The sequence below is a fragment of the Pteropus medius genome, unplaced genomic scaffold, assembly GCF_902729225.1.
Source record: "Pteropus medius unplaced genomic scaffold, Ma_sr-lr_union100, whole genome shotgun sequence".
Classification (NCBI taxonomy): domain Eukaryota; kingdom Metazoa; phylum Chordata; class Mammalia; order Chiroptera; family Pteropodidae; genus Pteropus; species Pteropus medius.
The window spans coordinates 3,041,324-3,063,970 of record NW_024349797.1 but is presented as its reverse complement, the minus strand read 5'-3'; the positions used below and the strand labels follow the sequence as shown (position 1 = coordinate 3,063,970).

The 22,647-nt window shown below is 43.0% G+C and overlaps 1 protein-coding gene across 3 annotated transcripts; it reads left to right on the top strand.

The window, feature by feature from the left end:
- The first annotated feature begins 1,744 nt into the window (after positions 1 to 1,744).
- On the top strand, positions 1,745 to 22,228 carry PROX2 (prospero homeobox 2). 3 transcript variants are annotated; one of them, XM_039883813.1, is made up of 6 exons: positions 6,858 to 7,169; positions 11,331 to 11,480; positions 11,557 to 13,041; positions 16,812 to 16,919; positions 17,978 to 18,172; positions 19,677 to 22,228. In XM_039883813.1, exons 3-6 carry the CDS (start codon positions 11,719 to 11,721, stop codon positions 19,860 to 19,862), a joined length of 1,812 nt encoding a protein of 603 aa, XP_039739747.1. In that variant the 5' UTR covers positions 6,858 to 7,169; positions 11,331 to 11,480; positions 11,557 to 11,718; the 3' UTR covers positions 19,863 to 22,228. The 3 variants fall into 3 exon arrangements, with proteins under 3 accessions (XP_039739748.1, XP_039739746.1, XP_039739747.1); XM_039883814.1 differs by lacking the exons at positions 6,858 to 7,169; positions 11,331 to 11,480 and adding an exon at positions 1,745 to 2,248; XM_039883812.1 differs by lacking the exon at positions 6,858 to 7,169 and adding an exon at positions 1,745 to 2,248 and having other exon boundaries at positions 11,331 to 13,041.
- Positions 22,229 to 22,647: the final 419 nt, after the last annotated feature.

The following is a 22,647-nucleotide window of genomic DNA, read 5'->3' as shown; positions in this document are numbered from 1 at the left end:
TAATTTACAGATTTTTTTTTTTACAAATTGAAGGCAAGACCCTCTTCCACCAGCAAAAAGATGACAACTAGCTTTATTATGATACTCATTTTATTGCAGCGGTCCAGAACCAAACCAGCAACATCTCCAAGGTCTTCTTCTACTTTCCTGGATCCTCTGCATAGAGCACAGTGCCTGGTATTCTGTAGGTATTCAATAAATACAACAGTACTTAGTGGAATGACTAAGTACTGCCCTGTTTAGGACACTGTTGGACCCAGCTAAAGAGTCTAAGAACAATAATCGAGAGTTATGGCAATCCCTTGCAGGGGTTGCTGTTAATATTTCTTAAATAGCTACTTGATTTTTTTCAGTTTTATGTAATTAATTTGTGAGATTCTTATGCAAGGGTTAGAAGCTCAAGTCTGGATGATATAGCAAAGCATTTCTCCTGGAGTTTCAGTGATCACCCAGGTTAATCTTAGATGTTACAACATGCACAGTAGCATGCAAAGTCCCTCTCAGAGGATAAAGGTTGAAATGATTTCCCTGAGATTCACCTATGAGCTTCCGTTGAGTCCAACGTACAACCCAATAAGCTTGCACTCTCTTCTGTATTTAGAGCCTCCCAGGACATAACATCATCTATTGGGACAGGAGTTTATTTATACATTGTGGCAGGGTTCAAAGGATGCATATTGTAAAATATGCATTCAAAAGGGTGTATAAGCATATGTGTAAAGAAAAATAATAAAAGGAATAAACTCACCACTGAGTTTAAGGAATGGAAAAGCCCTAAGTGGTCCTCCTTGCCGATCCTCCCAAAGTTAACCGCTGCCGTACTGAATTATGGATTAATCATCCCCTCACTTTCACTGAAACTTCAATACATGTGTCCTAAACTGTACTTGGCTTTGCCTACTTTTTAAATTGAGGAAAACATGTACTTACTTACTTTCAAAATAATGTAAGAAAAAATTTTGTTTCTAGAAAGAATAAATGGCTCAGTTTATGAAAAACACGACAGAGTGGGCAGCTCACCTTAAATAATACACACAGCATTCTCTTCCCTTACCCCAAATTCCCCAATATCATGTGTGGTCTGAACTATACACTCACATCCTTGCTTATATATTTTTGAAGATTACTGACCAGATGGTAGATGGGGCTGTAGCCTGTCCTTCCATTTCTGGGCTCCTTAAAATAGACACTATACCCTATATTCATTTTGTATTACTCATAATACCTAGATTCTATCTATCAGTCTATCTCTTCATTCAGGTGTAATTGAAAATAATGAATAAGTGCATACTCAATGAAAATCTAGACATTGTTTCGCCTATTTTTAAAAGTAACATAAATGGAATCATAGTGGCTGTATCATTCTGTGACTTTCTTTTACTCAGCATTATGTTTTGAGGATTTATCCATGTTTAGTTGAGCTGTAGTTCATTGATTTTCATTGCTGTATTAGCAACATTCACTCCACTTCCCAAATTGAAGAAGATGGCAAAATTTGAGTGATGTTTGGGGGTAGATGATTTGGCCAGTGAGTTCTTCCCAGCTCTGACAGGAATAGGGGCTTTGGGTCTAGCAAACAGCCTCTGCTGGAGGGAGAAGCCATGCAGCCTTTCTTTCCTGCTGAGCTGAGATGCCATGTTTTGGTGCTGGTTTGGTTTCAGTATCCTCAGGAGGATACAGGAAGAAAGATGTTCACTTCGTAGCTGCCTCGCTGGGGAATTTGGAGGCAAAGGTTAGGAGCTACTTGCCGGAGGCCAGTGCAATGAGAGAAGATGGGTAATCCAGTCCCCAAATTTTCAAGAGGCTGTGAAGATCTTTAGGCAAGGACAGAGAGATGGCATTTCAGGAAGGTCCTCTCTGAGTTGGCTTTTCTGGGCATCTGAGTTGGGGAGGGGGTGGAACATGGCAGGGGGGCAGCCAACCAGCTCCAGCCTCTATCTGCATATTCATAAGTCCCCCACACCGGTTGGCTGTGGTAGGCAGCCCTCTCTATCCCCAGTGCTGGCGTCTGCAGCAGAGCTAGGTCTGTTAGATGGTGCCTTGCCCTGAGAAGGTGCAGGAGGCTTCCCTTGCCCAGCCACAGGTGCCAGGACTGCCTGGGGAGGAAGCAGGGAAACCAAAATCACTTCCTGGCCATGACTCTGTGTGCCCAAGGCTGGTGAAGAGTGGACTGCTCCATCTCCCAGACTGGTGGGCCCCACCTGGCCTCAGAGCCAAGGACTTGGACATCACTGAGGGCATCGTCTCCGTGAGTAACACCATCCCTTCCATTCGCCTTGCCAGAGCACTTTTTAAAAATGATGAAACGTTTATTATGAAAATGTTCAAGTATGTAGAAAAGTGGAGAGAAGAGCAGTTTCTAAATACCCATCTATATGTTGTCACCTAGATGTAATATCACCAAGATGTAACAATTGTTAATATGTTGCCATTTTTGTTTCATTTATTTTTGTTGCCTGAAATACTTTCAATTACAGCCATGGAGCCATCTCACTCCTAAACACCCTGGTATGCATCTCCAGAGCACTTTTGAAGCTCTTCTTGCATTAGGTTCTCAAGCCCGTCTTGAGTGAGGGGGCAAGTATCATCCCTATTTGAGAAAAGCAGAAAAGGCAGAAAGTATGGCTTGAGGGCAAATGGCTGGGAGTAAGTAGAGCTCAGATTTCCTAAGTCCCAGCCCAGGGCACCTGTCTCAGCCACATGAAAAGATCTCTTATGTCCAGGCATGTGTTTTCCTAGATAGCAATGAGACATTGGAGCCACTGTGACCTTGGGCATGTCACTTCACCTTTTGGCTTTCGGTTGCCCCATCCATAAAGCAAGGGCATGGCGTGAAGATCCAAGATTCCCTAACACTGGTCTGTGATGTTTTCATTGGTTTTCAGAAAAGACAATATTTAGAGTTTTTTACAAAGCTAAATTTATTTGGATATTATGCCCTCCTTCCTTTTTTTTAAGCAGGGTGGTTAAGATTCTTTTCTTTTATGAGGTAAAAACAATAGTAGGTTGTAGTCTTTTGTATGCTAATTTTTTATGCCCTTACCTGCTCACTCTGGTCCAAATATTCTATTTTATTTTATTTTATTAATAGTTAAAATCAAAAATTCTGGAAACCATCCACATACCAAGTGATCTCTAAGCCCCTTTTAGCTCTAGGTCCCTGGCCGTGGGCCCTCCCAGACCAGCCCTAAGGGGATCACATATGATCCTCATCACAACCCTAGGAGATGCCACTATTATCAACCCCATTTTACAGAGAAAAAAACTGAGAGGGAAAAGAGGCAGAGTTACTTGTGTAAGTTCACATAAGAGCTAGGGAGTCCTACCCAGGTCCAACACCCAGTGGATCATTCGGTGGTTCATGGGCACCAGGGACGCAGACCACTAGGGCTTCTGACTTGGTTGTGCCTCTGTCGATGGATAGGGCTGTGTGGCCTGAGCCAACGGTCTGACCTTCTCTCTCATTTCTACCATCAGTCACTGCAATAGGGAGAGCCGCTCAGGGATGGACCAGAGATGGATGGTCTATGTGAGGTTATGCAGGGGGCGCCCAGTTGCCGCATCTTAGAGAATGAAACAGAGATGAGGTTGTATATGAAAACACCTTAGTAAAACATAAAAATGCTGTCTGACCTTGAGATGTGCCTCCCTGAACAAGTCTTACATTAGCAGCTAAAGTTTGCCGAGCCTGGTAAGTACTTGACGGGAGGCTCTTCAGGAATTCTGTGTGTGATCAGACAAAAATGTATTTGGATATAAATGTGTAATTAAGTGATCGCTATTATGAATCACCAATGGTGGACCCTTAGATCCCGTGCCACCTGCTTAGGAGAGGCTGTTTCAGGACAAGGCATTTTCCTCCCTATTTCTCCAACAATAATGTGGGTAGTTATCTACTAGGAACAAGTCTGGTCCAGTTGGAACCCAACTGAGTCTAAGAAACTAATGAACAAAATCCTGCAAAGAGAAACTAAACTTTCCCAATAAAAACTTGGCAGGAACTTTATCAAGGAAATAACAATAGACTTTCTTGTATAAATCTGGATCGAGCATGAATGACAGTGATGAGAAAGAGTTAGCATCTCTCGGGCTTTGCTTGATGCCATTTATCTAAGGACTCCCTATAGCTCGCTTTGCTTTATTGGTTGGTTCCCCAGTGGCCCTGCTCGAGTGTCAGAGGTGTTTGCTGTTTCCTAAATGTGGACATGCCACAGATGGGGAGCTGCTAGATTCACCTCAGCCAGCCCCATGGGCAGCCCTTCCCCTTTGTCCCCTTTGGCAGGGCTTTGGAAGATCTGGAGGGAGGGCAAAGACTGGAGGGACAAGGGGGATGATCTGTGCAGCTGATAACGCCCCAGACACTGGCTGTCTTTTTAGCTCACACCCATGGTTTCTAACACTTCGGATAAAAGGAGACAGACACACAGCTCTTTCTTATGTCTATTACTTACTTGAAATTCAACCCTTTCTAGCTGTAAAATCCTATATAACTTTGCAGTTATCTCACGAGTTCTGTATTCTGTACTCATGTCTGCAGATAAATTTGCTTCTCCAGTGGGGCTTTTTATGTCTGGTCCCTAGGAATGTATTTTTGAGAAAGACTCAATGAGAGAAAATGCAATCTTTGTTTGTTTGTTTTAACAGACTTCATTTTTTAGAGCGGTTTTAGATTCATGGCAAAATTAAGAAGAATGTACAAATTTCCATATTCCCTTGCCCTCACGTATGCATAGCCTCCCCATAAATACAAGTTTTTAATTACTGAAGACAAGGGTTGCCTTTTCTTTAATTAGAAAAGTAAAAATATACCCAGAGAAAATATGAAAAATACAAAAAAGTAAAAAGAAAAGAGAGGAGTTATGCATGATTCCATGACTCATAAAGAACTATTGCTTACATTTTAATATATTTCTTTCTCACCTTTTTTTCTTTGTATTTTTAATATGTAATTTTATCTCCCCCCACTTATTATAAAAGAATATTCTGTAAACTCTTCTTAAACATGACTTTTTACAAATGGCTGCATAATATAGCATCATGTAGATAATACCATACTTTATAATTTATTTCACCAATCTCTACTCTTATAATTAATACTAGGATGATTATTTTTGACATAAATCTTTAGATATAGCATATTTTCTTGATTTTACTTCTTAGATGTAGAATCATGAACTCGAATGGTTAAATATTTTTAAATTTTATAATATATACCACATAAATATTTCCCTCAAAATATATGAAAAAATGAGCAAGATTACTGAGAATCAAAGAAATGCAGATAATGAGATAACATTGTCGCCCATCATATTGGCAAAGATTTAAGAGACCGACGACGCCTAATGTTGATGAAAATGAGATATGTGTTCTTTTACAGATATGTTGGTAAAAGAGAAAATGGGCTATTTAAAAATATGCATAAAAATATATATACAAATAATGCATGAATACATTCTTACAAAAATTTAAATTAATACAGAAATACACAGAGTAAAAATTTTAAGTTCTCTGTCAGTCCCTTATCTCCACTCCCAGTACGTTTCTCAAGGGAAGCTGGGCAACAAGTATAAAAGTTTAATGTATGTCTAGTCTTTGACCCAGAATTTCCACTTCTAGAAATGTATCTTAAGAAAATAATAGGATAAATTCTCACAGATATAGGTAGGAGCGTTCATCTCAATTTTACTAATAATAACAATAGCTAACACTTATCAGCAATTTACTATGTGCCAGAAACTGTTCTAAAAAATAACATATGTTAACTCATTGGATCACCTACAAAAAAACCTTATGATAACTGTAGGTATTATAGTTATTCCCATTTTATTGATGAGGAAGCTAAGGTACACAGAGGTCACAAAGCTAATAAGTAGCTCTAAGGAGTCAAATCTAGGCAGTCTGACTCAGGTCCACACTCTCAACCTTCGTACGATGTCGCTCTACTGCTATAATAATAATAACGTAGGAACAAATCTGTCTATAAAAAAGGAATTTACTAAATAAATTATGGTACCTCCATGCAATGGAATATCATCAACTTTCACAGTGTTGCTATAGATTGATTTTCATTGACGGTAAAGGCAAAAAGAGAAGCTAAAAAAATATGTATATATAATTCCATTTTTATTTTTCAACAATTTATATAATTATGAGAAATCATGTACATTTATCTGTACACAGAGGAAAAATTTTGGAAAAAAATGATGAACACCAAAATGTTAACTGATTTTTTTTCTGGGAGGCAGCATTATATGTGTATTTCTTTTCCTCTTAATACATTTCTATATTTAGGAAGTAAAACAATCCTGTAATACTTTCATAATCTAAGAAAAGCAGTAAAGCTATTTTCATTAGGGTTGTGACACTTGCTAGTCTATCAGTGAATGTGAGAGTGCTGCTAGTTAGTTTTCAAACAGAAAGCTTTGCTGCCTGACACCACACCCAGATAAGGGCTCTTGGCTGAACGCTGGCCCCGGCACAGAGGTTTCCTGTTTCTCAGCTGCCCAGATGCAGAATTTCCACGATTGTCCTGCAGGAATGCACGTAGACATCAGGGCACCCAACCACAGTGGAGTCTAGCTGGATTTTCAGATTCTGGCCTCAGGATTTTCCTGCTGTTTGTTGCTTCATTAAACATACTAAGCCTCATCTATTACCCGAGTGGTTCTGCCTTCTGGAGCACACAGACTGCATGGGACCTCAGAAACCATACCTAAGATACCTACAAGGGAAATTTGGCGTAGTTTGTGGTTCTGTGTATATATATATAGTCTCTCTCTTCTCTATGTATAGATTTTGTTCCATGTAGGTCCTAGAGGAATCTGAAATAAAGTACCTCTGAAGAGAAAAATATCAGTCTAAATGAAGTGCTTACAGAACAATTTATTCAACTGAGTCAGCGAATATCTATTTGGTGACAGTTGGCAGTTGGCAGTAACGCACTACTTGGAGACACAGAGGGAGCTCGCAGTCTAAAGGGGGAGACACACTGATTGCTTCAGAGAGGTGCTGACATTTCAGTTGGATTTTAGAAGAGGAGTCAGGGTTTGTTCAGATGTGAAAGTGGAAAGAAGGCCCTTCAAGCAGAGGGAGCACTAAATGTAAAGACATGTGGCATGCAGGAGTTTGGCCTGTTTAGGGAACACAAAGCCCAGGAGAGCTCAACACGGGTGAGTGTCTACAGTCACCAGATGGGAGGGGGTTGGGGGGATGCAAACAGTGAAAGGGATTAAGAAATACAATTGTCATTTATAAAATAGTCATGGGGATGTAAAGTACAGCATAAGGAATATAGTCAATAAGATTGTAATAACTATGTATGGTGTCAAATGGGTACTAGACCTATCAGGGTGATCACTTTATAAGTTACACAGATGTCTGATCACTATGTTGTACACTTGAAACTAATATAATACTGTATGCCAACTGTAATTGAAGAAAAAAAACCATAGGTGTGTGTTGAGGGTAGTGGCTCCAGAGGCATTAGATTAAGACCATGTTTACAAGGAGCTGAGACAGCTGAGCCTTAGCGTCAACAGGAAGCTAGCAAAGACTTTGGTTTCATGAAGGGGCATAAACAGACATACATTATAGAAAATTAATGCCAATGCCAATGTCACTGAGAAAGTTGAAACAAAAGGGAACTTCCACCGACTCCCATCACCGCATCTGCCCTGCTGCCAGCACCTGACCATAGGCACTGCCTCCCTTCCTGCTCCCATGGGTGGACTGAGGGTTCTCGCTGAAGCCAATGCCTGCACATGTGCACTCCATCTTGTCCTCTCCTTTCTACCCAAAGACAAGGCTCCGGAAATTCTCCCCATCTTGCCTACATTAACAGATTTTATTTTTCTATGGCATCATTGCTATCAGCCCGAAAATATGCTGTTATTCCTCAATAGAAACCCTCTCTTGGCTCCATTTCTTCTAGCCACCGTCCCATTTCTGTCTTCTTTACAAAACTCCTCGAAAGAGTTATCATAGTCCATGTCACCGATATCTCTTGTCCTCTCCCTGAAATCCACTCTAATTGGACTTTTCCTCCCTCCACTCCACCCAAACTGCTCTGATCAAGATCCCAGATGACTCCACATTGCTAACTCACAGGGCCAATTCACAACCCTTATGTGACTTGACCTCTCCCCATTCCTAGAAACACTTTCTTCACTTGGCTCCCAGGGCCTTGCACACCCCTAGGCTCCTTCCTACCTCCCTGATTTCTCTTTCCATTTTCCTGATCGACTCCATTCTGTCCCCAGCCTCTTCATGTCATCATGTCCCAGGACTTAGACCTCGGCCCTCTCCTCCTCTCTGTCTACATTCACTCCTTGGTGAGTCCATCCATCCACATATTGACGACCCCCAGTTTTATATTTCTAGCCCAGATCTCACACTGAACCTCAGGTTTACTTATACAACTGCTTTTTCAACATCTCCACTTAGATGTCTAATCATTACCTCAAATTTAACATGTCCTAGACTGAGCTCCCGATATTCCTCCCTAAACCTGCTCCTTCTGCAGTCTTCCCCTTCTCAGTTCATGCAATGCCATCCTTCCAATAGCTCAGGCCAAATACAGTCATCATCAGTGATACTTCTTCTCTTGAGCCCCACATCCGATCTGTTAGCAAATCCCTTCGGCCCCAACTTCAACGTATATCCAGGATCTGACAAAACTTTCCATTTCCATGCTACCACCCTGGTCCAAGTCATCTCATCTAGATTATCATCATCTAGATTATTGCAAGAGCCTCCTAAGTAGTCTCCTTGTTCCAAGCCTTGCTTCCCCGCTCCCGAGTCTATTCTTCAACCAGTAAAAAAACGATCCTTTGAAAACTAAGTCAGGTCATATTGGCTTATAATACTCCATTGGGTCCTCATTTATCTCAGAGTAATGGCCTTTCATTATTACTTAGTAAGTTATTACATTTGTCCCCCTTTGCATGAATGTTTGTTCCACATGACAGAGGGTATTTGTCTGTTGTTAGCACTCGATCCATGTTTGTTTTCATGAATGACTGTAGAAGAAGGACCAGAGTTAGGAGAGGTTAAAGGATGGGAGACCGGTCATGAGGTTGGGATTGTCCAGGTGAGAACTGATGAGACCCTGAATCAGGAAAATGTAATGGGAAAGGCAGGATGGAATGTAGTGCAGAACCACTTTGGCCATAAATTTACTAGCTATGGTGCCCAAATCAGTGTTGAGGATGAGGAGTTGGGCAGGAGTCAGAGAGATTCCCCAGCTTCCAGCTTGAATGAGATATAGGTAGGGTGAGAGGAGAGGCCGAGGAGAAGCTACAGGGTTTGGGTTTGGAAATGTTGAGTCTAAGCAAGAAATGTTCACTAAGCAGCTAGAATAACCATAACCAATCCCTCTTTTTTTTTGGAAGCTACTTACATGAAAATATCTATAGTCTGTATTATTGTTGTACCATTCTTCTTGGTTAAAATATCAATTCTGCCAGTTAGTTATCATTATGAGAAAGCAGCTAATGCATGCTTAACAATCCAAATATGCTTATCAGATAAGGTCTGATTTTAAAGTAATTTTAAAATATTATGTGATTTTAAAATTATATATACTATATATTTATCGTAAAATGATCACAGGAAGTTATGAAATGTTTCTCTCTCCAAGAGGCGGTAAACCACCTAAACCGTTGGTATAAACTTGGCGATAATAAATTTTTTAAGTTAATTTGGCAAGTCATTTATTTTTATTTTAGTAACTTAAAAATGTCTTATTCAAAGCTAGAATCTTCTAATTATTCTGACCAGAGAACCTAGCCTTCGTTCAGTGGTATTTTCCCCATGATGGCACTGTAGCTGTCACTGCCTCCCACCCTCGGCGCTGGCGCTTAGAGTGACATTGCTCATGCGGAGCTTATGTTGGGTGTCTCTGGCTAATCACCAGGAGGCTCCAGGTAGAAGTAGCCACATCTACAGTCGAGGACCCACTGGCTACAGAAGAGCTGAGATTTGCCTGAGGTAGAGAATACCAAGTAAGCTTTAGGGTGAAAGTGGGAAGAAGAAAGCAAACTCCCACCTGCCAGCCTTTGTGCAAGAGAAGCAAAGGAGAATGGAAATTCGTAGAGAAAAAAATTAATTTACTTCTTCTAGGAAAGGAAGAGTGTGCTTAAGAGACAGCTAAGTCAATCTCTTATGCAGGATTTTTCATCTTCAGGAAGCTAGCTAAAGTGCAGTTATGTCAAAAGACTTAGAATCCTTTTTTCCCCCCAGAATCTCTTGTATTTTATTTATTTATATATATATATATTTTATTTGTTATTATTATGGTGACATTGGCTAATGAAATTCAGTAAGTTTCAGGTGTATAATTTAGCAGTAAAGCAAAAATATATGTATATATATATATGCACATATATATACATACATGTAGCGTTGTGTTTTCACCGCCCAGTTAGATTTCTTGAATCTCAGTAACTGAGAGCTGCTCGCGGCCTCGCTGAGCCTGTTTCCTAGACTGCTAAATGGGAGAATAACACTGACTCTCGTGTGGTGTGAGGTGCAATGAGGTAACGTGTACAAATATTTCGTAAACTGGAAGTACCTTATACCTACTATCAGAAGCCTCCTGGTTAAAGCACAGTATATTTTGATACTTTGAAAACAAAACAGCTTCAGGCAGCCTTTTCTAAAATAGCTCCCTACTTCTCCCCATACCTTCAGCTTCCAACACCTGTTGTGCTTTTTCTTCATGGCAGGTATCCTGACCTGAAAAGAAGCTTGTTTATTCTCTCTTTCTCTGCTAGACAGCCAGCTCCATAAGAGCGGAATTCTACTGGTCTTGTTCACCACTGTCCCTTTAAGTGCCCAGATGAAGTCCTGATGCATAGTAGGTGCTTAATAAATAGTTGTTCAATGTTGAACGATGAATGCAGATGAATGCCTACACTGAGCTGAGCAGCTGGTTTTAAAATTCTGGTTTGCTCGTTTCAAATGCAGGTTTCCTGGTGGAGCACAGAGGGAATCAGATTCAGCAGGGCTGGTGGGACCTACTACTGACTTTGCTGTTTTTAACAAGTGAGGGGTGATTCTGTGCAGGTAGTCACTAAGAAAGTTCCGCTGAATCTAACAAATCTGGTTTTGACTCCAGCCTGCCACTTACAGGCTGTATGACTTCGGGAGGTGACTTCTTAACGTCTCTGAGCCTGTTTCCTTATCTGTAAAGTAAGAATGACAACATCCTCACGGAATTTTCATAATTAGGTAAAAGATGTAAAGTTCTTGGCATAATGCCAGTTATGCAGTTAGATGCTATTGTCATTTTTATTATCATTCTTATGTTATTGCTATCTATGCCCTGGCAGGAGAGAACTTTCTTCCTGGGGGATTGCTCTTGGGAATCTCCTCAAAGTTTGGTCCTAACCAGCAGCACCAGGGCACCTGGGAGCTGATTAGAAACGCAGAATCTCTGCCCCGCCCCGGACCTGCTGAATCCAATTCTGCTTTTTAACAAGGTCAGTTTACACGTTTAAGTTTGAAAAGCATGGCTCAAAGTCACGTGTACCATGTCCTTCCTGTCTCTCATTTCAGAGTCAGCCCAGGAGGTTTGTAAGCCTGGGCATCCCAGAGGCTGAACACTTGACCCCGCTCATTTCTACTGCACCTCCAGCTGAGGACGTTAGGAGGAGGGGTTCCCTCACAGAGCCCTGAGTAACCCCACAGTCTCTGAGCAAGTGACTGTGGAGCCAGGAGATGGATCCAAACTCCAGCGTGCTTTCTTCTCCATCCCGGGCCTGCTCCCGCCCAGCAGAATCCTGTGTGGGAGGTGGGAGAAGCCCACCCCCTCGTGAGCAGGGCAGAGACTCATTCTTTCCCTGGAGCCAGGTCCCCAGCTCCAGCCTCACTGACCCTGATTGGTTTTGGGATGAACACGTCCAGGCAAAGAGGGCCAGAGTAGAGACCATCATCCGAGGCATGTGCCTCTCCCCTAATCCTCTGGTGCCAGGCAACACCCGAGCCAGGGACAGTCCCTGCTGCCCAGAGAAGACCCGGGAACGGAAGAGGAAGCAGAGCCTTCCCATGCAGCAAAACCCCCTAAAGCCAGGCCCTGCTGGGAACCACGGCAGCAGGAAGGGGGCCCCTCACATGAAAGAACAGCTTCAGCTGCTGAAGCAACAACTAAGACATCTGCAAGAGCACATCCTTCAGGCTGCCGAGCCCAGGGACACAGCTCAGGGTCCAGGAAGCCCTGAGAAGGGATGGGGTCCTCACAATGTAAAGCAGAGGAATGGCTATGGGTCCAGGCCCTGGGCTGTGGATAGTGACCACCACCAGAGGTCCGGTGGAGACCTCTCTGGGGTGGAAAAATACCCCAGAGAGGTGTCTGAGGTTGAATACCAGCCTGAAGAGCCCATGTTCCTTCCTTCTGGAACACGAGCTTTGCTGGAGATTCTGAGGAAAGAATTGATTGGGGCAGTGTCCCAGGCTGTGGACTCAATATTACAAAAGGTACTATTGGATCCACAAGGCCACCTGACTCAGCGGGGCAGAAGTTTCCAGGGGCTGGTGCCAGAGAGTAGAATTGAGACTTCACCTGAGGGAAGTGCCTATAAAGATCCACTTCCTCTGGCCGCCTTGCCCAGGAGGGCCCAGGCCCAGGCTGGGGTCTTACTGGGAAACTTATCACTGGCCAAGCCTCCAGATTCTCCTAGGTACCCTACCTCTCCGAGGATGATCCCCAAATCCTATCAAGGTCCCCCAGAAAACTGTCCCTTGGCTGTGCCTTCCCATGTCCAGGAAAATCAGATTCTTGGCCAGCTGCTGGATCAGGGACCTTGTGGTCTCTGGAGCGGCAATCTTCCCCAGGACTCACCTTCTCGAAGTCACTCCTCTGCAGAGTCTGCCCTGCGACCTTGGGGAGCTGTCAAACCGCGACCGTCGGTTTTGAGCCAGGAGCAGCATCCCTTGCCCTTCACTTCCACCTGTTTGGAAAGACTGTCCCTTCTTCCCTCAGTGAAGATGGAGCACCGCGGCCTGCAGGCCGCCGCTGATGTACTTCCTTTTTCTTCAGTTCACATATCCTTTACTAGTAATTGAAGTTCTGTTGCCACAGCCCAGAGAAACAGGAAATCTGGAAGACAAGGGGAGGTAGAGACAAATGCCTGCATGGCATAGGGAGTAGCTTTGCTTCCTCCATGGTCTTCTTAATGTGCCTCTGTGTCTTCCTTCCCTGTGGTTCACAGAGATGAGGTTCCTGAGAAAGTAGTCACGATTCTGGGATTTAAGGATGCTGGAGAAAAAGGTTCATTTATCTTCTCTGTGACACAACAGATTCTACCACTACTGACTTATACTCCTTTGGGTCTGAAAAGGTTTTGTTTTTAAACTCGAATGGGCTTCAAAAAGATGACAAATACCCGGTGGAAGGAAGAACTTTATAAGTTGGTCACCAGCTGCCCATATACCCGGACAGAGAGGGTCAAAGGAATGACCTCATCTGAGACATGCTCCCCGCACCCCAACCTTTTGGCTCTATAGGCAAAAGGCCTTCATTGTCTAGATAATTCACAGGAAAGATATGAAGCAGATATGGAAGGGAACATTTTCCCCAGGGACTAGAGCCGAGGTGGCTGGAAATGGTAAGAAGACTTCAGTTTAAGGAACAGCTCTGAACCACAGCCGAGAGGGAAAGGAGGCCCCTGTGGGTAAGGCCAAGTTGCAGGGGTCTGGGATCTTACAGCATCATCTTTGCCACCCTTAGGCAGACCCTGCTCTCTTAAATAATGTTTCTCGGAGTAACACTCCCTCAAGGTATTAGTAGCTGTTGAATTAAGAAAAAAAAAAGCAGCTTGGGTAAATACTGGGTTAGTTTCTTTGCTGCAGGACTTCTCAGAGCCTTTAACATGCTGAAGTCCAAAGTGAAGCTCTAAGAGGAGCATGTATGCAACCCCAAACTCATGACCAAAGAACTTTCTTCTAACAAGCATCTTGAGGACTAAAGTTCCTGACAACACATTTTGAATGTTGCTTTTATAGCGAGCTGAGCTCATGCTGCTGCCTCTCATGGGCAGCCTTGAGCTAAGTTTCTAGAGGGCGCTGTGTCTGTGGGGTGAACAGTCGTGCCCTCTGTCTGGCAAGCTGTAGGAAGGGTGGCAGGAGCAGGTGGGACCCACTCACCGCCACACCGAGGCCAGCTCTTGTGTCCTAACTGCTATGAGCGCCCCCTGCTGGCCACAGGCATTAAAAACAGCCCAAAGCTCAGGCGCCGCTAGGAGCTTTCTGGGCAGGCAGCGAGCGGCTATAAAGCCAATGCTAGGAACACCTCACCTGCCACCACTGCCTCCTCGCAGCAGGGAATCTTTTGGGAGGTATGGAGATATCAGCATAAATAGATTTTCTTGTCAGGCTGATTTTCTTTTCTATGTAAGAAAGGCTCCCTCTCTGGGCCTTTGTTGAGATGCCACTGGTTAAGGCTCCCTGTTAAAGTCAGGCAGTGGTAGAAGAACCTCAAGAACACAGTCCCCAAAGATTCTCTGCTATACTACCCTTGGGAGGGGCATGCTGATCTTAGGCATCCGTGTGCCTGGCCCTATCCTGTGAAATGGGGATGGGACTCAGAGAGCTTCTGGAGGTTTCAGGGCCCATCCACTGAGCCTGGCTGCACAGTGAGGTACTCTGCTACCGTTGGAATGATTTGGGACCTCCAGGCAGCATCCTGCCCCGCAACTATTTCCTCATTCCTGCTGCTTACATTCCAGCATTAGAAATTTATTCCTGTGGGCCATGAAAGCCACCTACGAGCAGGATACTTTGAAGTATAAAAGTACTTTTACATTCACGTGACATCCTTGTGAACACAGGTGAAGCAGGTATGATGATGAGGGCAGCATTTGCTGTGCACTTTTTCTGTGGCAGGTACTGCTACCAGCAGGTCACATGTACACGTCCACTACCACTTAGTCACGTTCCGAAACTCAAAAAGCTCTCAAAATCCCTATGATTTCTTTTTCCTAAGGCTGATGGGAGCTCTTTTTTTTTTTTTTTTTTTGGTGGTGGTGGTAAAACCTGGCCTGCATTGATTGGAGGCTATTTATAGACTAACCCACTTAGTACAGTCACCCATTTTTCTGTGGAAATATTAATGTGTTAGATTACAGACTGCTACCACAGCCTCTGCTGCAGGTGTTAACTAACATATGGCACGTGTACCATATCACCTTTATAAAATAACAGAAATTCTGAAATCTGAATCCCATTTGGCCCAGTGTTTCAGATAAGAGATTGTGGCCTATATTATGTATGTCACAATCCTCAAGCATCCACTCTAGATCAAGCATCTGAGAGGCAGGGAGAGAGAAGTGAACTAAATTGCCCAAAGTTACAAGACAGACACAGGCAGAACCAGTATTCAAACCCCCAATCTGACTGCCAAGCACAGGTTTCAGCCACTACAGTCCATATTTAAAAATGGCCCAGAGAGGGTAAGTGGCTTGCCCCAAATCACACAGCTAATAGGTGGCAAAATCAGCATCTGAAACTGGATCTTTGGACTCCCAAATCCAGGGTTCTTTCCGCAGCATTCATGAATCTATAAGAAGGATAAGAAGTAGGGCCGATGAGGCAGGGGGCAGGGGTCTTCCAGGTAGCAGCGTAGGTGCCTGGGCCAGCTATAAGTGTAATTAGTTGGTTTCCTTTGGCTAAACTGAGATATCTTACTGAGAAGTCTTACTTGTCCTGAAGCTACACCCCTCAGACCCAAGCTCCAAGGTTACTTACCCTGTGTAAAGCTTGTCACCCAGCCCCGGGACTGTCCCTAGCAATGCTACGTGTTCTTGTGTAAAAATATTTATTTTCTCCCACCCTGGTGGCAAAGCAATCATACCACGGCTCCCTGCTCCTGTTAAAGGGGACGAGATCTGTTCCCAGACTGAGGTATGGATTGGAATACGATTTCCATATTTATGTATGGATTAAGGTCGACCATTTAAGCATTCAGTCGTTCCTTTATCTAACAAACATTTATTGAGCACCTACTATGTTCCTAGCACTGGGCTAGGCATGTGGAATATAAAGATGAAAAGATAAAGTCCTTGCCCTCGAGGAGCTCACAGTCTAAATGGGGAGACAAACATGCAGTAAAATTCCAATAAGGTTCTTGCTACAACAGAGGTTTGTACAAAGAGCCCTGGTAGCCCAGGATAAGGAAGGCCTAATTCGGCAAGCAAAGGCTTCACAGAGGAGGAGGCGTCTGAGTTGAGATAGGAAGGGTGAGAGAAAAGTTCTGCCAGGCAAAAAAAGAGCAGGTGCAAAGCAGCAGTTCAACTTTCTTGAGCCAAAGCGAATTGTGACCTGGGACTCGGTCTGGTTAAATGCTTGTTGGCTTAAACACTGCAAAGGCAGCTATGAGAGCCAGAATGGGGACCGCCACGTTGGCTCTTCTCGTTTTACAGATGAGGACACTGAGGCAGACAGAGGAAGTAAATCTCTGTTTGGGGTTTGAAATGATTTATCTGGGATAGAGCTGCCATCTCTTCTCATCCTCCTAAAAGCACACACAAAGTACAACGAACTGTATTTGATATCATATATGCCATAGAACTTTTACAGGTCAAAATTGTTTTTACATTCTGCAACTGTACTATATATATATATGGTATTTAGCATCCAGAAAAAAAAAAAAAAGCTTATCTGATCAGACTGGCTAGAGACACAAAAATAAAGCAAATATACCATTCAACTGGAATAAAATAAAATAAAAACCATAAGAAACAGAACAATTCACTGTTTGGATAATTTGATCAAATTATTTGATAAACTGATATTAATTTTCCTTGACACTGGGATAAATCCAGGAGGGTCTAAATCCTAGTCACCTGAAGAAGGCCAAACTCATGTTTTTCTTCACACGCTACCCCAGCTCCAGCCTTCTGAAGGCTTATTTCCCTGATGTACAGGTAAAATATTTCCACTGAGTTTCAGCCTCTGCAAAATTCCCAAGTGGCAGTGGGTTTTGCCCAGTGTGAGGCAAATCCTAGGTCATCATGTGTGCGCCTCAGCTCCCCTTATATTGGTGGAATTGGTGCAATTTCCCGTTCTGGGCTGAGACTCTGCCTAAATAATCATGAATAACTTTGGTCTGGGAAGGTTAGACATTTAAATGTTTAAGGGTTTGTGCTGTAGCAATACCCAGAAATACATGGGGAAGGAAAAGGGAGGGAGAAAGAAATGTTAGTAAATGGCATCTTTGGCCTAGTATTTATCTTTGCTGGGGACACTATGAAAAAGAAAGAGACTATATACAGTTGGACACCGTCAAATTGACATTCAAATTGCTGTGTTTCAAATGGAGTGAAAGTACATACAGATCAAGCGTTACAATAAGGAAAATCGAGCTCTGTGGCTGGAACCAGACCTTGCCTGTTCCCATAAAGATTCTGAAGGCCTCCTTTACCCTAGGTGTTGGGTTAGGGTTGTTAATGCTTTGTATCTATATCATTTCTTTGCATTTTCCAGGTCTTTCCCTCATATGCAGTTGCTTGGTTGATCCCTGAACAAAGCTGTGATTTAGATTCATTCTGCAACTTTAAGTTGCTGATAAATTGCTCTCTGATCTACACCCTCACCCCTTCCCTTGGCTCTTTACCCAGCAGAAGGCTCCAGGGCTACCATGCAGTCTTCCTGGGTGCAGCAAAGGCTGGTAGCACACACTGGCCTTGACTTTCCCAAAGTTACACTTAGACACCATGGCAAGCTTTTCATGGGTGAAATACCTTCATAAATCTGGCATATCAAAAAACATTTATTTTCTAATAGGCACTATATAGCTAATTCAGATTTTTCTGTGAATAACTAAATAGGCTTAGAAAATAGCCATGGCTTTTCAAAGGAAGCCCTTTTTAATGTTGGTTGAAGCCATTCTCATTAACCTCTATGTTGAACTGGAAGCTGACAGTTCTAACTCAGAGCACCTTATGGTAAATGTCTGACTTGATGGACCCCCATATTTGCACAGTTCAACCGCTGCATTACCTCCCAGATGATCAAGTGGTTCAGCAACTTCCGTGAGTTCTATTACATCCAGATGGAGAAATTTGCCCGGCAAGCGATTTCAGATGGTGTCACAAATCCCAAAATGCTGGTGGTTCTCCGTGACTCAGAACTTTTTCGAGCTCTCAATATGCACTATAACAAGGGAAATGACTTTGAGGTAAGACCATTTACTCAGGTCCCATGAGGTCTGATGAGTGCGTTCCCTTTGCGATTGGAGTTTTAGAAAAGACCCTCTTCTGTTTCTGACCTTAAGTCCCCAAGAGCCAGGGCAGCCTGGGGCCAATCTCTGTACCATCCACAAAGATTACAGCCTGAGCATCTCTTAGGCAATAGGCATACGCCACAAACTGAATATTCAGCCATTCTTCATTCTGAAACTTAAGCAGAGGTCTGCCAGATGTTATGTAATTCTAGACTTAATACTCTGTGATTACCAAGTTACATAGGTTGTTGACCTTTTGGCCTTAATGCCAGAAGGCCTAAGGCTAAATGCTGAGCTCAGTTATAGCCCAGTCTTGGCCTAAGTTTTCTTTACAACGATTCCTGTTCATTTGGTTCTTTATTCTCACTTGAACAGTCTTATTCGCGGGCCTTCCATGGCAAGTCACCTCAAATCCTTTCTGGAAATACAAACAATATTCAAGCTTCTCAGTCCTTTGGGGGCTCTCTATGAAGGCACACTAGTGGCACCTTAGAGGTAAAGCATTAGTAAAGGGTGAGCAAGTGTTCTACGTATCATGGGAGAAAACTCCTCATCCAGGCACGTGTTTCCTGTGTGCAGCTGACAGCTGTCAGCCTGGCATCTTGTTCTGCAGGTGCCGGGTATGTCTGGCCGCCGACTACACTTCCCTCTGCTTGACTTTCTCACTTGTGATCACGGTGAGCAGTTTACTGATATCTCCAAGAAAGAGAAGAACTGCTGACATCCACTGGTCAGACACTCCATCAGAATGTGTCTGGAAACCTAAGCCTACGTGGGGAAAACGGACCATGCCTCCTTTCTGGGGCTTGTGGGGTCTGGATGTGTAGGAGGGGGAGCACTGCTGTATCTTTCCATGTAGGGGCGGTCATCTGGCCTGCAATGGTGGTAAGCCCGGGCCATCCTGGATCTGGAGGACCTGTGGGATGCCACGGCAATTATTGTGCCAGTCTGGGCAAGGTCCCAGAACATAGTCTTTAGTTCCCCTCAGCCTCATGGTTGGATTTGGAAGCAGGAATGATTCCAAGTCCTTTGGATCCAGCCCCAAAAGATGGTGGGATGAGGTACAACAGTCATAAATTTGGGGGCACTCTTTTCCACATTAGGCACGAAGGGAAAAAATGTTAAAAACCTCTTTTGAACTACAGATTTAATTTCAGAGTTTCCCATTTACTTACTAAAAATGTCACCCATTAGTGGAATCGACTCCTGCTATGAAGGGAGTGTCCCTGATATGCTTTCTCCCAGGTCTGTATCACTGGTACCATCATTTTAAGGTTTGTATTCGATAGGGGAACAGAGGATTCCTAGGGCTGCAAAAATCAGGGGCCAGTAGAGCAGGGATGCGCTTTATCAGCCCACCACCCAAGGAACAGGCCGCATGAGGCAGTGAGGTGTGCGTGGCGCCAGTGCTCCACAGACTCATGTCTTCTCTTTCTCGTGGGTCTCTTTGGAAATACAGGTCCCAGATTGCTTCTTGGAAATTGCCAGCTTGACGTTACAGGAGTTCTTCAGGGCTGTCTCCACGGGGAAAGACTCAGATCCTTCCTGGAAGAAACCCATTTATAAAATTATTTCCAAACTGGACAGCAACATCCCAGAGATATTTAAATCTTCCAGCTATCCCCAGGAGCTGTTTCGGAATTAAAATCCCTCAAAGTGAGGAGCTACTGGCTAGGATTTCCTGGGTTTGTCTTAAATGGCAGTCAGTATAGCTATGGTCATATAAAAAGAGCATAAGGACAACCGCCCGCCCCACCCCTGCCAATAGGTACTACTACCATTTAATATCATTTATTTCCTTTTCTAGAATCATCAAAGTTTAACCTTAACTATAAAAACATATCAACGAAGTGTAATGGTGTGTTGGTAGTGTATTGTAAAAGGAAAACAAGGTTTTTGGAATCAGAATACTTAAATCTCTACTGTTTCCGAGCGTTGTGACCCTGGGAATGTGCAGGTATTCTCTGCATCTGTAAAACGAGGCTGTAAAGATTAAAAGATAACGTCCTTAAGTTCTGTGAAATGTCCCCCACTACTGCAAATGTTAGTTTTCTCCCCCTTGGCTTTCTGATAAGGTTATCTCTCTCTCGTTTTTTTTTGTTTGTTTGTTTGTTTTGTTTTTACAAATTCCTGGCTGTAGTTACCAATTTATCAAGCACCACCTATTTATTAGACACTTTCAAATATATTATCTTTAAGCTTTTACCCTGAAAAGTAGATGTTATCTTCATTTTAAAAAAATAACCAAATAGAAGTTTTAGAACAGTGAAATAACTCACCAAAGTACAAGGCTAAGGCGTTTGTGTTGGTAAGGGTAGGCAGAAGTGTGGAAGAACCCAAGGCCTTCTGATACCAGACTGTATCCTGACCACCTCATGCTGCTTGTCATGATCTTAAACAGGCCACCGTCCCCAGTAAGCATCCAGCACTGATGGGGCACTGCCACCTGACAACTGCTGGGGGGTGATTTTCACTGAGGAGTGATTTTCACTAATCATTCCAGCAAGCCAAACACAAACTTTCTGCAGGACATTCGTCTGGTGGAAGAATTTATCAGCTGGACTACCCAGAGTCTCTAGCTGACCAATGAAATTGAGGCCCTAGCCTCTTTTGCGCAGAAGTAGCTGCACTTCAGAATGTGGAAGCTAGAAAGGGCCTTTGGAGATCATCTGGCCCAGACGGGAGACTTGCACAGTCTGTGCATAGCCTCACAGACGATGAATGACACAACTGGAACAAATACAGCATCACATTCTCCCATTCCATAAGGAAATGACAGTCCATGGTCAATTTTTCACAGATAAAGGAATTCATGAAATCAACATTTTCCCCCCTACTGGCCTAATATAAATTGTGATATAATCTCAGGAGACAGGCAAGATATCTGTCAAACTGATGCGTCTACATCAACAGTTGAATAAAAGCTAGTCAGAATCGTCTTTGGAAGCCCGGCCAAGGGTGCGCAACCTGGGGTGGGCACACAGCTCAGGCTCTGCCGTTCTGATTAAGGGGTGTCTGTGACTTCATTAGCTTACTTCTTTCCCATCTACAAAAACAAGTTTCCATGTTCACCTACCACACTTCCTTGACTTTTCAGGTGGGCTGGATCAGATGAAATAAAGTCCCTAAACTATTGTTAAATTTATCAACATGAAAAGGTATGAGAGATGACTCTCTTGAATTTTCTCTTCAAATGGCTGAGAAAAAAAATCAAAAACATACTTAACCCAAACCAATCTTCTATGGTTGTTTTTACATGTCCTTCGATACATCCAATTGTGCTCAGATGATCTTTGCCCTATTTTCTCCCACAATGTTTCCCTTACGAAAGTGAAAGAATCTGCCAAATCTAAGTTTTAAAAAGTAGGCAAGCACTGAGTACCCTGAGCAAGGGCAATCAGTTATCTGTGTTTGGAGACAGCAGAAGAACGCACTATCCAGAGTGATATTACATAGCTATTTAAGACATTCATGAGAAACAATTCCAAGTTTACAAGATTGTCTGATACAGAGCAGCCGTTTTCTGTCCCAAACCTGAAATTCATTAGTGTGTGTTTTAAAGACTGAGCCAAGCCACCTCCAAGGCAGTGAACCTTGTCCCAGGGACCAATTAGATGAAATGTACAAACTCAAATTGAAAACATTTGTGTCCTGCAGTCTTTCCAGGAACTGTTCTCTAACCACTGAGCTAAACACAGAAGAATGTATAAATATATATGCTCTGCCAGAAGAAGTCTGTTTTATTATATTTTTCTGTGTCTACCAAGTATACCTCGTTTTCTGTTGGGAACACATCCTGAGTGTCAGCTGAGCTAGTTATTGTTCTTTTAGCAGTCCCAGCATTGCCAAAGTCTCGTCATTCTTTCCACTAAGGTATACATGGGCATTATTCTCTTCCCACATGAGACATGTTCAGAGTCTGGTCGAATACTTCCTGGTGGACAGTAGGGCCTGGACTGTGGTTTATGATGATGGCACTATTGAGGTGTCAATGCCCAATTATCGATTAAGAGCAGGCAGGTAACTGGCATTCCATGCAGGAAAAGGTTTATTAAGAACCTTATTTCAAATGTGGTTTCATATAGTATACACAGTTCCAAACTGGATTTACCCAGTGAAGAGGCCACAGGCATCTCCTGGGCATACAAGGGTGCCTGAACCAACTCCATCGGAGGAAAGGCAAAGCATAATAGTGCTCTTTAATAAACACAGCCACATCACTATATTTAGATGCACAGTTTCACTTTTTAAAAAACTGTCTTTGTTTTCAATGACAAAATATAGAATCCTCAGAAAAAAAATTTTTAAATAAGATTTCCACAAGATAATTTTACCTGTGCCTTTGAAAAATACTTTTAAAAAATCCTTATAAAATAAGCTATACTTCTGGTAGCGTTTCCTAGATAAAGTCCTATATAGTTTTAATTTTC